Source organism: Sphaerodactylus townsendi, linkage group LG04 (genome assembly GCF_021028975.2).
Source record: "Sphaerodactylus townsendi isolate TG3544 linkage group LG04, MPM_Stown_v2.3, whole genome shotgun sequence".
Classification (NCBI taxonomy): Eukaryota; Metazoa; Chordata; class Lepidosauria; order Squamata; family Sphaerodactylidae; genus Sphaerodactylus; species Sphaerodactylus townsendi.
This window is the reverse complement of record NC_059428.1, coordinates 69177697-69193363: the sequence shown is the minus strand read 5'-3', so window position 1 is coordinate 69193363 and position 15667 is coordinate 69177697. Positions and strand designations below refer to the sequence as shown.

At 41.0% G+C, this 15667-nt stretch overlaps 1 protein-coding gene across 5 annotated transcripts in view; it reads left to right on the top strand.

Moving 5' to 3' along the window:
* Window positions 1–15667, top strand: part of DSCAM (DS cell adhesion molecule) — a 485873-nt gene that overhangs the window by 430108 nt on the left and 40098 nt on the right. For 4 of the 5 annotated variants that reach the window (XM_048495231.1, XM_048495232.1, XM_048495234.1 and 1 more), the window contains 4 exons: window positions 1917–1947; window positions 5158–5273; window positions 8926–9075; window positions 14041–14238. In XM_048495231.1, coding sequence (XP_048351188.1) covers window positions 1917–1947; window positions 5158–5273; window positions 8926–9075; window positions 14041–14238 — 495 coding nt within the window. The remainder of the gene's footprint in view (window positions 1–1916; window positions 1948–5157; window positions 5274–8925; window positions 9076–14040; window positions 14239–15667) is intronic. The other variant, XM_048495233.1, reaches the window with a different exon arrangement.

The following is a 15667-nucleotide window of genomic DNA, read 5'->3' as shown; positions in this document are numbered from 1 at the left end:
TTAAACAAAACAAAAAATCTTCACCTGCTGGCAGAAGACAGTGTTAAAGGCATACGAATCTCCATGAGAAAAGAGTTCAGGGATGCCAGAATCGAAAAGCCCTTTCTCTGGTGCCATTTATTTAACCTCAGATGGCGAGGCCTCAGAAGATAACCAGAGTAGATGAGAAGATTAGTATTGACCTGTGATTCATTTTAACTGCATGTGGCCTTTGACTGAGGATTTGGGAAGACTGAGATACTAGTAATCAAATTAGTTCCAGCTAATTGAAAATCAGTATATGGTGATTATCATACAGTTAGTGAATAGTAAGCAGGTTGTGTTGAAGATGATATAAAATTATGACTTCATAAAGTGGTTTAAAATCAGAAAAAAATATAAATTCTGAGAAAAGGTAGGATACTTTTCAGTGTGCTCCATTAAGACTTTGTAAGAATATTTAATAACTTGTGCCAAGGAATAACAAAAGGGTCAGCCAGTTGTTGCCTTTCATGACACCATAGGATTTCAAATTTTCAGGAAATCATAAATCATGAGTAAATTGGTTAATATTTCATTTAAACTTAAGTGTATACTCATCAGTCAAATGTGCAGCCTATCTGTAGCCCAGTTCTGTCTCACCTATATTTTCCTTACCCCTTATTTTCAAACACGATAAAAAAGTTTCAGCGTTGAAATATCCAGCTGAACTATCCAGCGTTGAAATATCCAGCTTACCTTAAAGAGGACTAAAATAATTTCCTTATTGCATTCCACATTTTCTGACTCATAAAGGAACAAAGGTTGATACTGACTTATAACTTATTTGAAGCAGAAACCATGGGACTGGTTGGAGGTAAACAGAAGTGTTTCAGGCACAGCAACGAGGGTGGGATACAGATTGAATTGTACACTTGCTTCAAAAATCTTATAAGATTTTGCAAATAACATAACAGATTAGCAGGTAAATCCAGCTATTTATGTGTGATATATAAAGCCATTATTAAAAAAGACTGAAATTACAATATGTTTCCTCCACTCAGTTTGACAGGACTGCTACTATGTTACTGTGGGATTGTGGATTCTATATATTATACAGCATTTTTACTTAATTTTCAAAGATTCTCTTTGTTGTTTGCTCCCACAAATGTTGTGTTGGTTTATCAGATCTTGCTAATCGTTTGTACTCTAGGCATTTAAAGTGACTCTTTAGGTGTTCCTTGGTGTTGCTATCTAGTATTATTAGCCTTTGATGCCCAGCAAAGATCAGAACAAGCACCATCAAAACATTAGCAGCACCCAGTCCAGTTTCAGGTTTAGTAGACCAACAAGATTTTTGGGGTAGAAGCTTTCAAGATCCCAAGTGCCCTTTGTAAGATACCTTTGTCAGGTATCTGAAGAAAGGAGCTTTGACTCTCAAAAGCTTATACCCCCAATATCTTGCTGATGCTAAGGTGCTATCAGACTCAAATGTTGCTGTTCTAATGCAGATCAGCACAGCTACCCTTCTGAAAGTACTGATCCAACACAAGCCCGTCTTCTTTAAAAAAAAATTAAAAACCACAAAAAAGCCGTGCTGGATCAAGCCCATGATCCATCTAATGCAGCATCTGTCTCACATTGCGACCAACTAGTTCCTCTGGAAATACAAGACATAGAAGCTGACACCTTCTGTTATTGTTGTGTCCTGCCTCTAGTATTCAGAAGTTTGCTCCCTCTGAACATGGACATCTCCCTTTAATCATCGTAGTCAGTAGCCACTGATTGACCAGTCCTCCTCAAATCTGTTGTAATGTAATGTTAATATGTCCCTCTGTGCATGTATTACTGACATCCAGAAAAATTAAGCCTTAATAATTTTTAAGCAGTTTAGCTAACAAACATTTGTATTTTGTGACCTTTTTATATGATGGTAATGTTTCTCCTGTTTTCTTTAGACGCAAAAAGTCTGGCTGAAATGCTTATGAGGTAAGTATAATTCACAGACTATACCAGATTGCTGGTAGTGCAGGGGGAATGGAACTGAGATCAGTACTGGGCCCTCTCCAAATTGCACTGCAACTGTCAGGAAAACACTCCATTTGGTATTTGTTTAGAAGTCTTGAAGCAGCACCTGGGTACTTGGCCTTCCAATTCACTGGTATTTCAGTAGCAAGATTATGGGACAGATGTAGACTCCAGCCCTGGTAAGAGGTTATGCTATTCAACCTCCCAACCCATTTATTTATATTTAGTTTTTATTTATTAAAATATTTATATCCCACATTTCTGTGTGATTCAGGGTGGCTTACAATAAAATGTTTTACAAAGACACACAAGATAAGTCACAAAAATTATTCCCATAATGGGAACAGAGATACAGCTTAAAAAGCAGTCAGTTTTATTAACTATTTGTGAAATGAATTCTGAAACACTATTTCATTCAGTCTCTGATAGACAGAGAAATAGGAGGTGCCTCTGATGAGTACAGATGCTTGGTACATTTATATCTGTCAGGCTCTTCTGAGAGGCTTTAGTGCCCAGGGAGTTTTTAAACTGTGTCATCCCCACATAGTAACAGTGGTTGCATCGGCTCTAGGTCTTGCTGGGGTCTTTTCTGGCATCGGGTGGAGGTCACCCTTCCTTCTGTACATGTAGAACAGCTGAAAGATAACCAATCCTTGAAGTAAAAAAAAATACTGGGACCTATCCTTGAAGTAAAAAAAAATACATTGCCTATGATTACTGTCCTGTTCCCCCTGCAGGGTCCCCACACCGGGCGCTGAAACCAACTCTCCTTCCTCACTCCCGGTCTCAGGAGAGTGGTGTATGCCTGCTTGACATTTGAGCCAAAAGCTGGCAAAGGGGACGCCTCTCCCAGGCATCCGTCCCCTCTTCACCCAAACCAATAACAAGTAGCTAAAGGGAGAGCCGCTCCTGGGCTTACTTCCCCTCTTAGTAAGAGTCTTACAACAGACTCTTCAGGAGGCTGACTGCCAGAATCTGAGAGAAGCACTCCACTTTAGCCTCATTTCCATCCCTTCCTTTCTCTGCTGCCCTGCCAACCCTCCTCTTTTTCTAATTCCACCTTCCACTCCTCTGTTTTCCTCTCTCCCTCCTCCCTCCTTCCTAGCATGCCGCGCCAAACAACTTCCTCCTTTTCTCTTTCCTCCCCCCTTTTATCCCCTCCCTTCCTCCCCATGTTGCCTCTGGCCTCCCCCCTGAGAACGTGACCCTGCCCCCTGTTCACCAGCTCGGCCGTGAGAGGCCACTCCGGAGTTGGGCTGGGGCAGTTTGGGGGTTGGTTCCTGGTTCCAACAATCCTCTGGCCACAGCTGGGCCGCCGCCTGCTCCCCCTCCAAGCTGCCAGAAGGTCCACTGCAGCAGCCGATCCTCCCTGTCAACTGGGACCTCTCAGGAGGTCCCGCCTAGTCGGGCGATCGACTTTCTTCGTTTCCCTCCTCCCCGGGTGCCATCCAACGGCCCTCTTTGTTTCCAGGACCAGTAAGTCCAGGCCCTCGGCAGGAGGTGGGGAAGTCTGGGGAGGGGACGGACCCCGACCCCGAACAATTACATAGCCTATTAGTTCAGGGATAACCCTATAACATGAATCTCAGCAACAGAGGTAAAAGTTATCTGCATCCTTCCTACAATGTTCATCTTATATTTTATCTGTATAAGTAATTGTCAGCATGGACAGTCTTAAAGGTTTATAGATGCAATTTACCATACACTCTGTATCTGATATGAATTTGCTACAGAGTTTTAGTGCTCACATACACACAAATATTCTTGGTTCATAGCTCATTCCAAGTGTAATTTTCCAGTACACAAATTTTAAAATGGGAATATAATAGCTTCAGTGATAACACACTAATTGTTTCTTATGTCTGGGCCAAAATGCCACATCAATCACTAGGAGTTAGCACAGGAATGATGACTAGATTGCTAATTTTTTGCCATTTCAGTGTCCATAGAACACAATGTAGAATCTGTTTCAGGTAAGCTGATGGCGAACCTTTTTGAGACCGAGTGCCCAAATTGCAACCCAAAGCCCACTTATTTATCGCAAAGTGCCAACCTGGCAATTTAACCTGAATGTTGAGGTTTTAGTTTAGAAAAAACGGTTGGCTCCCTCTTCCTCCGCCTCACTTGTTCGAGCAGGGGCCAGCCTGTTCTAGCCTCCAGCAAGTCCCGCGCACACTGCTCTGTGTCTCTCTAGCATCTCTGCCTCCTCTGCGCCCCCCCCAGCAGCCACCTGGAGCACAGGTACCAGGCCCGCCAGCCGAGTCCTCCCTGCTCACCACGATGTGTGCATGTCATGCTCAGTGGCCCAAGCCAGCCTAGATGTGTGTGTGGGAGGGGGGATGATTTTCCGCCCCCACATGACGAACTCTGAGTATGTGTGCCCACAGAGAGGGCTCCGAGTGCCACCTCTGGCACCCATGCCATAGGTTCACCATCACTGGTATAGAAGCTTGAATAAGCAGCTGCTTGTCAAATGTCCAGTTTCTAGGTTGATCAATACTCTAAGGTATCACAAACATACAACTCTATTTCAGCAACTTTTTTTCCCTGCCAGCTGACAGGTTCACTAGTTTTTTGCCTTTAAGAAATGGAAGCATTTTTTCATAACCTTCCTGCTTAAAATTAATACAGTTTATGTGCATGGGAAAAAAACTAATGAGAAGAATTGCTTTGATCATCTTTTGGCCCAATCTGGCTTTTACTGACTCTTTACCTAGTGCATCAGCTAAAATTAATCTCCAGCTTGCTTGTTTTTTAATATGATGACGACTAATACTTTTCCCTCCTGTGCAATAACATTTCATTGAATAGTTCCCATTTGACCATAGTAGGACATTTGATTGACTATTTTTAAAATAGGTTTTCAATTGGAATCTGTCATTCTTCATTCTTTTCCCACAATGCCATGGGAGCAACCAGATACTAGCTCCACCTAACATCCTTGTATCTAGTCACACCTGCTTGGTGTTCTGTTCAGCCTGATTACAGGTTCTGAAAAAATCAAAAGTGTGCATAACTTGTTAGGTCTGTTTGGTTGTTTCTAATAAATTGTTTTTATTTTTAACAAAAACTTGAATTTTTTTCAAATAGTGTTTAGCTTGTTTCTTTGCTTGGTTAATTTTAACAGATGCATTTCCTTTTTTGTTTGTCTTGGGTTTTTTAAATTTCTAGTAAGAATACAAGGACTTCAGATACACTTAACAAGCAACAGCAGACACTGAGAATGCACATAGACATTCCTAGAGCTCAGCTTCTGATTGAAGAGAGAGATACAATGGAGACCATTGGTAAGCTATCTTGGACAGATGCTTTCTATTGCTGCTTTTATAATATTGCTGCTTTTATATATTAAATTATTATTATTATTATTATTATTAATAATAATAATAATAATAATAATAATAATAATAATAATAATAATAATAATAATAATAATAATAATAAATGTATGAGTGTGTGTTTAGGTAGATATAGATAGATATATAGATATGTACACACACACAGAGATGTAGATAGATATATAGATATGAACACACACACATATAGAGATATATACACCCACCCTGTATAATAAGAGAATTAAAGATTATTCAGTATTTGATTTCTTGAGCAATGATGACATCTAGTAAGGCCTTAATATGGACTAGAACAAGAAACAAACAAAACTTGGAGGAAACCCAGCAAGTATTAAACATCTCTTGCATTTTCTTTTCCCCAATATTTAAAATTCCAAAAGAAATTAACAGCTAAAGAATTTAAATGCACTTAACTTTAAAATAATTGAAAGTATCTCTCTTTACTGACTCATTCTCACTCTTGTTGTCCAATGTTGGAAATGGCTACATTACAGGTGAAATCAAGATTTGTGGCTCAAGTTGCAAAGAAAATGATTGAGGTGGTTTGGACATTCAGCAAGAATGAGGAAATCAACTCCACCCCCAAAATGCTGGGCCAGTGGGCCAGCAAGCTTTATTGCCTGTGTTTCTAACTCAATAATGGTCGAATCCCCACTTGAAAATTGCACACAGATCCAAACCTGTTCATTGTGAAACTGTGTCCTCTTTATCGGAGTGTCTCCCTCCCCACCACAGCGAGCACACAGCAGACACACCAGGTTACAGAACTCTTAGCAATCCCCACTACCAGGCAATCTCGCTTCGCCAGTCTCCCCTGATTGGCTGGCGTGCCTTGATGGGGCGGGACCTTTTTCCCCGCGGAAACGTACCTTGTAGGGGTGTGATAAAAAAAACCAACATGTAAAAGTTTATTTATGCTGCTTAAAGGGTTACCAGTTAATCGTTTACCTGTGTAAACCGTTAACGATTCAAAGTTACATGTTTGACTGTTTAACATCTTTCTGCGTCCCTTTCTGCTGGCCGATCGCAAAAGCAAAAACAAAACCAGGGAAAGGCTGTGTGCGCATCGCATCAGCGCTGGCAGTGCTGATTGATTGCCCGAATTCTGCGTCACGCTCCACGACAGGAAACGAGTCAGGGTTTCAACCCTTGTCCCTCCCCTCAGATCAGCTCTGAACCATGTCAATGGGGTCTATGCCACCTGCAACCAGGTTCTGCCAGGATGTGGGTTAACGGGGAGAACGAGCACCAGAAATGGAATCTGCTGCAGAAGCAATGGGGAGGTCGTCCCTGAAACCTGGTTAGTTTGCGTTCTGAAACCTGGGTAAGAAGGTAGTGGGGATTCGACCAATGAGGCTCAAACTAGTTTTGACCCATGCTATGAATCACCAGCTTACATGGCTGCTGCCTCCCCATGGCTGTGTCACACTGGCCGAATTCCCACTGAAAATTTAATCTAGATGCAACCAAGTTTCAAAAGAATCAGCACCTTTTCATCCAGGTTCCAACATCCTCACTGCAGCATGTTTCAAGTGAAGACATCTAGGCCTGCGTCTTGAGGGGGGGGGAGTGCCTGCTGTCAGGGGTGCAGTTTTTAAGCTAGCAGCACCAAAATTTCAGAGTATCTTTAGGAGACCCTCCTGATGTTACCACCCAGGTTTGGTGAAGTTTGGTTCATGGGGGCCAAAGTTATGGACCCTCAAATGTGTAGCCTCCATCTCCTATTAGCTCCCATTGGAAACAATGGGGGATGCGGAACCCCCTTTGGGAGTCCATAGCTTTGGACCCCCTGGACCAAACTTCACAAATCCTGGGTGGTATAAGTAGGAGACTCTCCTGATGATACCACCCAGGTTTGGTTCATGGGGGCCAAAGTTATGGACCCTCAAATGTGTAGCCCCCATCTCCTATTAGCTCCCATTGGAGTGTTTTTTTCAAAAAGATGCATATACAAGCAGATCCAGGAAAATCCAGTGATAAGAGGGGGAGCACCAGAAACAGAACTGATCTGTGTTCTGTGGCTCGGCTGTGAGGAGACCTCGAGGGATCCTGGATATTTCGGGTGACTATCCCAGGATTAATCGCCAGTGAGGATATCACCACTGCTCCATAAGATATTATAAAAAGATATTGTGAGGGACAGACTTGAGGGAATTTCCAGTACCTGCAGCTGTCTAAAGTTCCACAGCATGGCAGAGAAATCAAGCATCATTGACTATGCCTTAGATTTGAGCCACCATCTTCATCTCTGCCATTTTTATTCCACTTCTCCCCTAAGAAGGTCAGTGCAGTGTACATGGCTCACCCCTCCTTGAGAATGTCCTCCTCAACCCCAGACACAAGCAAAAAGCCAGCTAATAAGTAATGCCTGCTCCACTTCAAACAGGAAGGTGGGTAATAATGCCAAACATGTTGCAAAACAAAGACTCCCCAGCCAATTCTCTTTGAAGTCACAGAAACCTCGCTGTGTATAATTGGCCATTAACTTTAACTTTGTCATACCATAGATAGGCATGCCATCGGGATCTCAAATCATGTCCCTCTAGTTCCAGCAATCTTCTATTTCCCAATATAACCCATTTCAGCCAAACCAAGCAACAGGTAGCAAAATATTTCAAACCAGGTAAACTTAGACCTCCTCTTTCCTTTGCAACTTGTAAGGTTTTATATTTAATCCGAGTTTTTTCCCCTTGCCAAACGAAATTTGCCAGAGAATTCAGTGCATTGAAAAGTACACCAAAGGCTGGATTCATCTCAACAAAAAAGCTAAAAGCAAATATATGTTTTGGTATTTTCTTTGCATCTTTTTTGCTTTGTTTTTTGGCACGTTCTATTTTGTCTCCTCTCCTCAAGAACTGAGTTGCAGGCATGAAATCCTGACACATGTCTGGTCAACAGGGCCCAAACATGATCGTCATTCTTTTATGCTTCATTAGTCTCAAAGATTCCTGCAGCTCCCTTGGACAGCATTTGAGAACCCATTGTAAATTATGAGCATTTGAAAACTGACATTACCAAACAAAAAAGTCATAAATTGAACTGGGGCCATTCAGTATAGTAAAGTATTTGGGTGCTGTGTGGTTTCCGGGCTGTATGGCCGTGTTCTAGCAGCATTCTCTCCTGACGTTTCACCTGCATCTGTGGCTGGCATCTTCAGAGGATCCTCTGAAGATACCAGCCACAGATGCAGGCGAAACGTCAGGAGAGAATGCTGCTAGAACAAGGCCATACAGTCCGGAAACCACACAGCACCCCAGTGATTCCGGCCATGAAAGCCTTCGACAATAGTAAAGTATTAACTTAGCTTCATTTTAAGTGCTAGGCATAGTATTAATATTTGGATTGGTTCAGTCGCAATAAGGAGGATGTGTGTTTCTTTTTATTTATTTTTAGAAGGGGCTTTTCATATCTGTACATCTTAGAAAATGCATTTCACCTTAAAAGGTCTTCTGCCTTGTCAACAAGTTCATGGTTATTTGTCAAGAAACTGAAAGATATGCTGATTTTTAAGACACAGTTCTGAACCACATACAAAATGAGACACCATAGCCAACATTTTCCTTTATCATTTCATTTCCCACAGATGATAGATCTACAGTCTTGTTAACCGATGCTGATTTTGGAGAAACATCAAAGCAGAAATCACTGACTGTCACTCACACAGTACATTACCAGTCTGTCTCACAAGCCACTGGACCACTAGTAGATGTTTCTGATGCACGGCCAGGGACAAGTAAGTATGAAAGATCGTCTGTTTCAATGATAATTCTGTGTGTATGTGTGGACACACACTTAAAGAGCTTAAAGCACTTCACATACATTAATCTGATGTAATTCTTAACAACAGTCATGTAAGGAAGGCCTCTATTACTATCTCCACCTTCCAGATGTAGAGAGAGAACTGATACTGAGAAAGAATTGTCTTAGGTCCCTTTGTGAGTTTGTGGGAGAAGAGAGTCTTGAACCAGCTCATTCTCATAGTCGCTGTGCTATATCAGCTCACTATTAAAATAAAAATTAATAGCATACTGTAGTATTTATATTATAAGGAAATTGGGGAGAAAATTCCATTACAATTATAGGCTTGTTTCTGGAAAAAAGAGAGAGTGAGCAGAATTCAACCGTGTGTTTGAGCCACAGATTCACAAAGATGGCAGCTCCTCTTTTATGACTGGATCAGTTCCATCTTGCAAGTATCAGGTTTATGGAATGAAAGAAAGGTGATTCTTTCCTAAGCTTGCTTATCTGAATCTTACCCTTTTGAGTTTTCTGGGACAATCATGGCATCCGGTTTATGTTTGCAGTGTGCATGATTGCACAGCTTTCAATTTGCAATGTTTTGTTGTTAATTTGGTTGTTTATGCTTCCCTTCTTATTATGCTCTTTGACTATCTTATACCTCTGATATAACTTGCTCATTTCTGTCTGGCTGCCCCATGTCTCAGAATTCTATGCCTAGGAAATAAGAGTGTTGTAATGCTCAGGGATCTTTTCTCTTGGTTGTCTTCTTCTGCCCTGCTACCTTTTAATTTTCAAGCATTTTCCATGACCAAAGGAATCTGTTATATTGATCATCCCCAGTAAGTGTCTGTATTTTAATAGTGAAAGCTTTGTGAATTGGATTTGTACAATGTTTCATGGGTAGAGTTGATACATTTTTATGGAGATTGTATATTCATTTGAAGAATAAATGTTATTAAAGGTTAAGTTTTCCTACTGTATCATGTAACCATGGCATTCTGTATGGAGACCCGCCCCATCCATGCCCCTGTTGTGCTACTCACATACATCACCTGATAATTTGAACAATCTGGGCACAAATCATTGCTCTGTGACAAGGCCATCATTTCTTGCTGCCTACTGCTGCCTCCTATGCATAATATGTAGATAAGAGACACAACTATATCTGTGCTGCATCAGGGCTGGTATCATCTTAGTGGTAAGAAGCAAAATGGCTTGTTCCAGTTCTTTTAGAATGGCTGTCACATTCTAGAGAAAATGTCACAGTTAGGTGGTTTGGTCCTTCTAATTCCCTTCCTTTCCCCAGTCTTCTGTACTACTACTTACGTCAAGTTTCTCTTGGGGGATTTACATGGCAATTCAAAATCCTGTTCAGTCAGCAGATCTAACCAGTTTAAACTTTTTAATTTGTATGAAATGTGGCACAGTTTTTCTGCTGTTTGGAATGTATCCTAGCACTTTGGCACTGCTTATGTACTGTTTACAAAATACACTGCACAATCAATATATGAAGCAGCAGCAATCTGTCAATTTGGGGACTGACTTTGTTTTGGTCATCCAGTTTTTCATCTAACAATTCTCTTGGCTCAGCAGAAGAGCTGGGAAATCATATTTATTGCTCAGTGTCTCTTCATTTTTTGTGTTGATGATTATCCTAATCTCAAAGGGTGAATCATACAAGGGCAGTTTGCATTTTTAAGTAAAAAGCTATTAATCTATGTGATGAGATGACTTCTGAATAATCCTCATATCTATGTGTGTGTATCCTGAGCTCGCTCTTTTTAAAAGTCCCCATTTCAAAGTAATACAAAGGAGTAGCCTTGCTATTAATCAGAAAGAGACCAGTCAGATTACATTTTAAAAAGTATTAATTTTAAATTTTAATTCTATTGCTCCTCATTGTTAATAGCACTTCAAAAGAAAAATATCTCCACTGCTTTTATGTTCTGTTCCCTTATCATTGTATCCACACCATCTGCCCCTCAGAAATGAGTAAATGAGGATTACAGGCACTGAGATTGTGGCATGATTCTTAGCCATTGATTTCTGTATAATGGCTCTGCTTTTGTAAAAAAAAAAATCCCCAAAGCATATTTTATTTGCATGACATAAAATGATTACTGACTCAACTATCAAGTTGAATAAAAGGAAACTGAATAATAATGACTTTGAACTTAATCGTGTATTTTAACATATGTATTTCAATTTGGTTTATATGTATTAAGACTGTATATCCAGATGAACTGCAGGAAGCCTTACAAGTATAAAGCATCATATAGAACATTCCAAAAGGCCAAGTTTAGATCCAGCCAACAGATATAGCAGAATGCAGACATCAATTTAAATTTTATTCATGTATTTAAAATATTTACATGCCTGGCTTCCTCCTGGGCATCTCTGGACTCACAGTGGGTAACAATAATATCATGTAATCAGCAGTTTGAGACATTAACAGTGCAATCCTAAACAGAGTTATATTCCTTTCATTCTAGCTTCAAGTCAACAGGCTTAGTAGGGCATAACTCTCCTTGGGATGTCACAGTAGAGAGTTCCAATACAGTTTTAAACTCATGCCCGAAAATCAGCAGTGAGGGGAAAGGCAAGCTCCTTTGGCAAAGAGTTCCACAATCTTATTTAGTTCATCCATCCACTTATATAGCTAATGGGCTGGATCTTAGTTTGTGTGCAGGCAGGGATGCAAGAGCAATCTCAATGTATGTCAATGTGCATGTGGCACACTTTTTGTTTGACACAAACCCACACTAAAATAGCCTGAGCACAAGGAAGAAGGCTTCATTCTACCACCTCTTAATTTTGTGCTAAATCTGTTACTTGCTTAGCTTCTATGTGTGGCTTAAAGAATGCCCCCAATTGGCAATGACCTATACAGTGGGTTATATGGAACCTGCTAACAGGTGAAGAATCTCTACATTCTTGGAAGGAATACTAAGAATCTAAATAGAATGGAATCAGAAATGAATGTTGTTGAGGGAAATCATACAAGAAATTGGTGGGAGGATTAGCAAATTCAAACAGTCAATAATAGCATTCCATCAGTGTTCTGAACCCTTGAATGGCCACATTAAGAGTCAGATTTCAAGCGTGCACATGCACACATGCTGTGCAGTGCCTTCACTTATAGGTGGGGGGAAGAGGAAAGGCCACAGTGGGAGTGGGATAGATCAAAAGTTCTTAAATTAAAAAACAAAAAGGAGCCTATCAATCCCATAAAAATGAAAGCAGAACTGCTCCGGTGTGGGTGGGCAATGGTAGGGAGGAGTGGAAAAGCCCAAGGAAGTAAAATGCTTTCCCTGCACAGTGGGGGGGGGGGGATTGCACTTAACCCACTCCTGGAAACCTCGGAGCTTCTCTGATCTGTGGTGCTGTAAGTTCTGATTGGGGGAAATGCGATTTGAGAATTTGACCCAAAGGTAATGCAAACGTGACCTGAAGAGACCAAACATGCACAAAATGGTCCAGAACCAGGACTGTGTTACTAGGATAGTCCTAGGCAAGCCAAAGCTCAATTTCCAAACAAACTCTGGGCTCAGTTATAGAGCAAAAGTCTTAAATTCAAAACAAAATATATATTTTTCTTTCCAGGTATGGAAAGAAAGGTGAAGTGAGTTGTCCAAGCAGAGAGAGGCAGTCTTGTTTACCTCATTGGACTGGTGTTTCAGTGGAGATTCAAATTGTCCAAGTTACATGAAAGAGACTGTTTTATCTGTTTTTGATTTCTTTGGAACATAGTTAGCATGATAGGATTCTTTTATAGCTAATGGAACTCTGATTAATCATTTGTGAGGCTGTGATTAATAGTGATTATTCAATACCAGACAAGGCTTGTAATGTTGCATGTAAAGACATCAGCCCTATTGATGAATCTTGATAGGTATCTGCTGTCTCATGCTCGTGGTGCTGGTGCTGGTGTGCTCAAACAAAGAAACAGAGTTAACTTTGTAATTTCAGGTGTACATGCTCACTAACATGTAAGCAATGGCTGTCTCACTGACCAATAGTTAATCAATAGATCAAGTCATAAATAGTGACTTCAGCAACTTGTTTACATACAGTTAACCTTTTTATAACTGAGTTGTGACAGACACTTGCAAAATGCCAATAATTTTGGCCACCGTACCTGTTTTAATTACTGCTGTCCCTCTTCCTTTGCCCTCCATTGCAAACACACACACACACACACACACACACACACACACACACACACACACACACACCTGGTTCTGTTCTCCCTTCTCTTCCCACAGCTCCAACTTCCTGCCTCTACCTCATTCCGGTGTTGTAGCTTCTTCAACATTGGGCACTGCTTTGGGTTTTTACAGCAAACAACTTCATTCAACATTCTATGGGTGTGCATGATCATCACTGACCTTTTTTTTTTAAAAAAAAAAGATTTTTCTCCAACCTGGATGTTCCCCTGAATTTAAAAAAAAACCTGTACCCTAGCCCTGGGTGGGCCTGTTGTGCAGATCTTTTTGTTCTTTAAGGGGGGCAACCATGGCTGTTAGTTTTCAACTTTAGCAGTAGTCAAAACAGCAGCAACACTCCACTGTAGGGACACAATGTCCACTCAGTTTTGCAATGGCCTCTGCTTGGAATCTAATCAGAGAGGTAATCTTCAGCGCAGTTGTGGTAGCAGCCATGTCCCTTTTAGACATTCTCCTTACTGCTTTAATTGACTGATCAAGTTCCTGGTGTCCACAAGGAAAGGAGCTGAGGCTCATTTGTTGAGCACTTGTTTTGCATTCAGAAGGTTCAGGTCCAGTCTCTGGTAAATTTAGTTAAATGATACCAGATCAGAGGTGCTGGTAAAGATCCTTCTTTGCCTGAAGAATCACCGCCAGCCACAATAGACAGTCTGAGCCAGATAGACTGATAGTCTGACTCAGTATGAGGGAGCTTCTTATGTTCAACGATTATCTCTGTGTTTTAATTGCAGATCCTACAACACGAAGGAATGCAAAAACGGGGCCCACAGCTCGCAACAGATATGCTAGCCAGTGGACTCTCAACAGACCCCATCCCACTATATCAGCCCACACCTTAACAACAGATTGGAGGCTACCAACCCCCAGGGCTGCAGGGTCTGTGGATAAAGAGAGCGACAGTTACAGTGTCAGTCCATCTCAAGATACAGGTAGAAACTTTGTTTCTAGACTTCTGAATAAGGAAGAAATTATCATCAGATCAGATATAATTCTCTTCATATGATTTAGTACATTTAAAAATTCTGAACCCTGTATACAAGATGCAGGCAGCAGCAATTTATAACCCCTCCCCCCAAAAAAGAATGCATGAAGAGAGAGAGAAAGTACTTGCTGAGTTTTCATAGAAAATGATTGAGAATTTGCTGCATAAAATTGCATCTGTCAGGATAAGACAGGATTGCACAACCAGGACCACAGATGTATCAGACACTGAATAATTTTAAAGTTTGAAGTGTGAGAAAAGAAATTATTTTGGTGGATCTTTTCCGGAAATATGAACTCAAAAGAGATTAATGTATGACATAGGGTTTCTAGGTATGGCCTGGCAGTTGGTGGGAGATGGGGGGGGAGGCAGAAACTTACAGTGGAGACCTGAAAGTGTGACTTGGAAGATGCAATGGGAAATCCACTCCAGCATTCACTCAAAACCTCATGGTTTTAACAGAAATGCTAGAACATCACCTGATGTGATGACATCATATCTGGCTCTTGCTGGAAGTGGCAATATTGCACCAGGCACTAATTGTGTCCCCAGTGGCAGGCTATAAAGACAGGGGGTGGGAGGGCTCTTGTTGCCAGGAGGGAGCTGGCAACCGTAGACATAGCATGTTGTGCATTAGGATACAACAAACTAAGCAACCATGAGGAATTGCAGGAAGAAGGATATTGATTAGCCATCTCCCAAAATCTTTCTTCAGTACCGCTTTAGTACAGAGCCCTTTGGGGTTGGGCAATATAAGAAATTTAATTAATTACTTAATTAACTGGCTCTCACCCTCTCTCATTATTTCTTGCCTCCTAGAACATATTCAGTTCTCATCTGAGTTGTTTCCTCACCACCACCACCACCACATTTTTTGTTTTTGTTAATTTACAGAATAATATTTTTCTGAGTTTACATAGAAGTCCATTGTCTGTGGTTTTTACTTCTTTCATTATTGTGGAGGAGAGAGAACCACATTACTGTTAGATATAATGACGCATCCCACTCTGGAGGGATTGGAATTAATCTCAGATGAAGTAACATGGACTTGGTGTTTCTGAGGTGTTTCCAGGGTGCTTCTACTGCTGCCCCTGAACCACTGTGTCCCAATTCTCAGCATACATATTCACATCATAATGCAGTATATACCATTCCACTCCTGTCTTCTGCTTGAGGCCCTTTCCGCACAAGCCCCGGTCCACACTCACCCCCTTGAAAGTGCTTCCTGGCCACCATTTTGTGGGGTCGTTCCATTTTTCCAACTTCTTAGATTGATAGCTACAAAGCTTCAAAGAACCACACTGTGCTGTGGAAAAAAATATGTGGGCTGATGATAGTGGGGTAGGTATTAAATCCAGGAAGAGAATAACCTATTA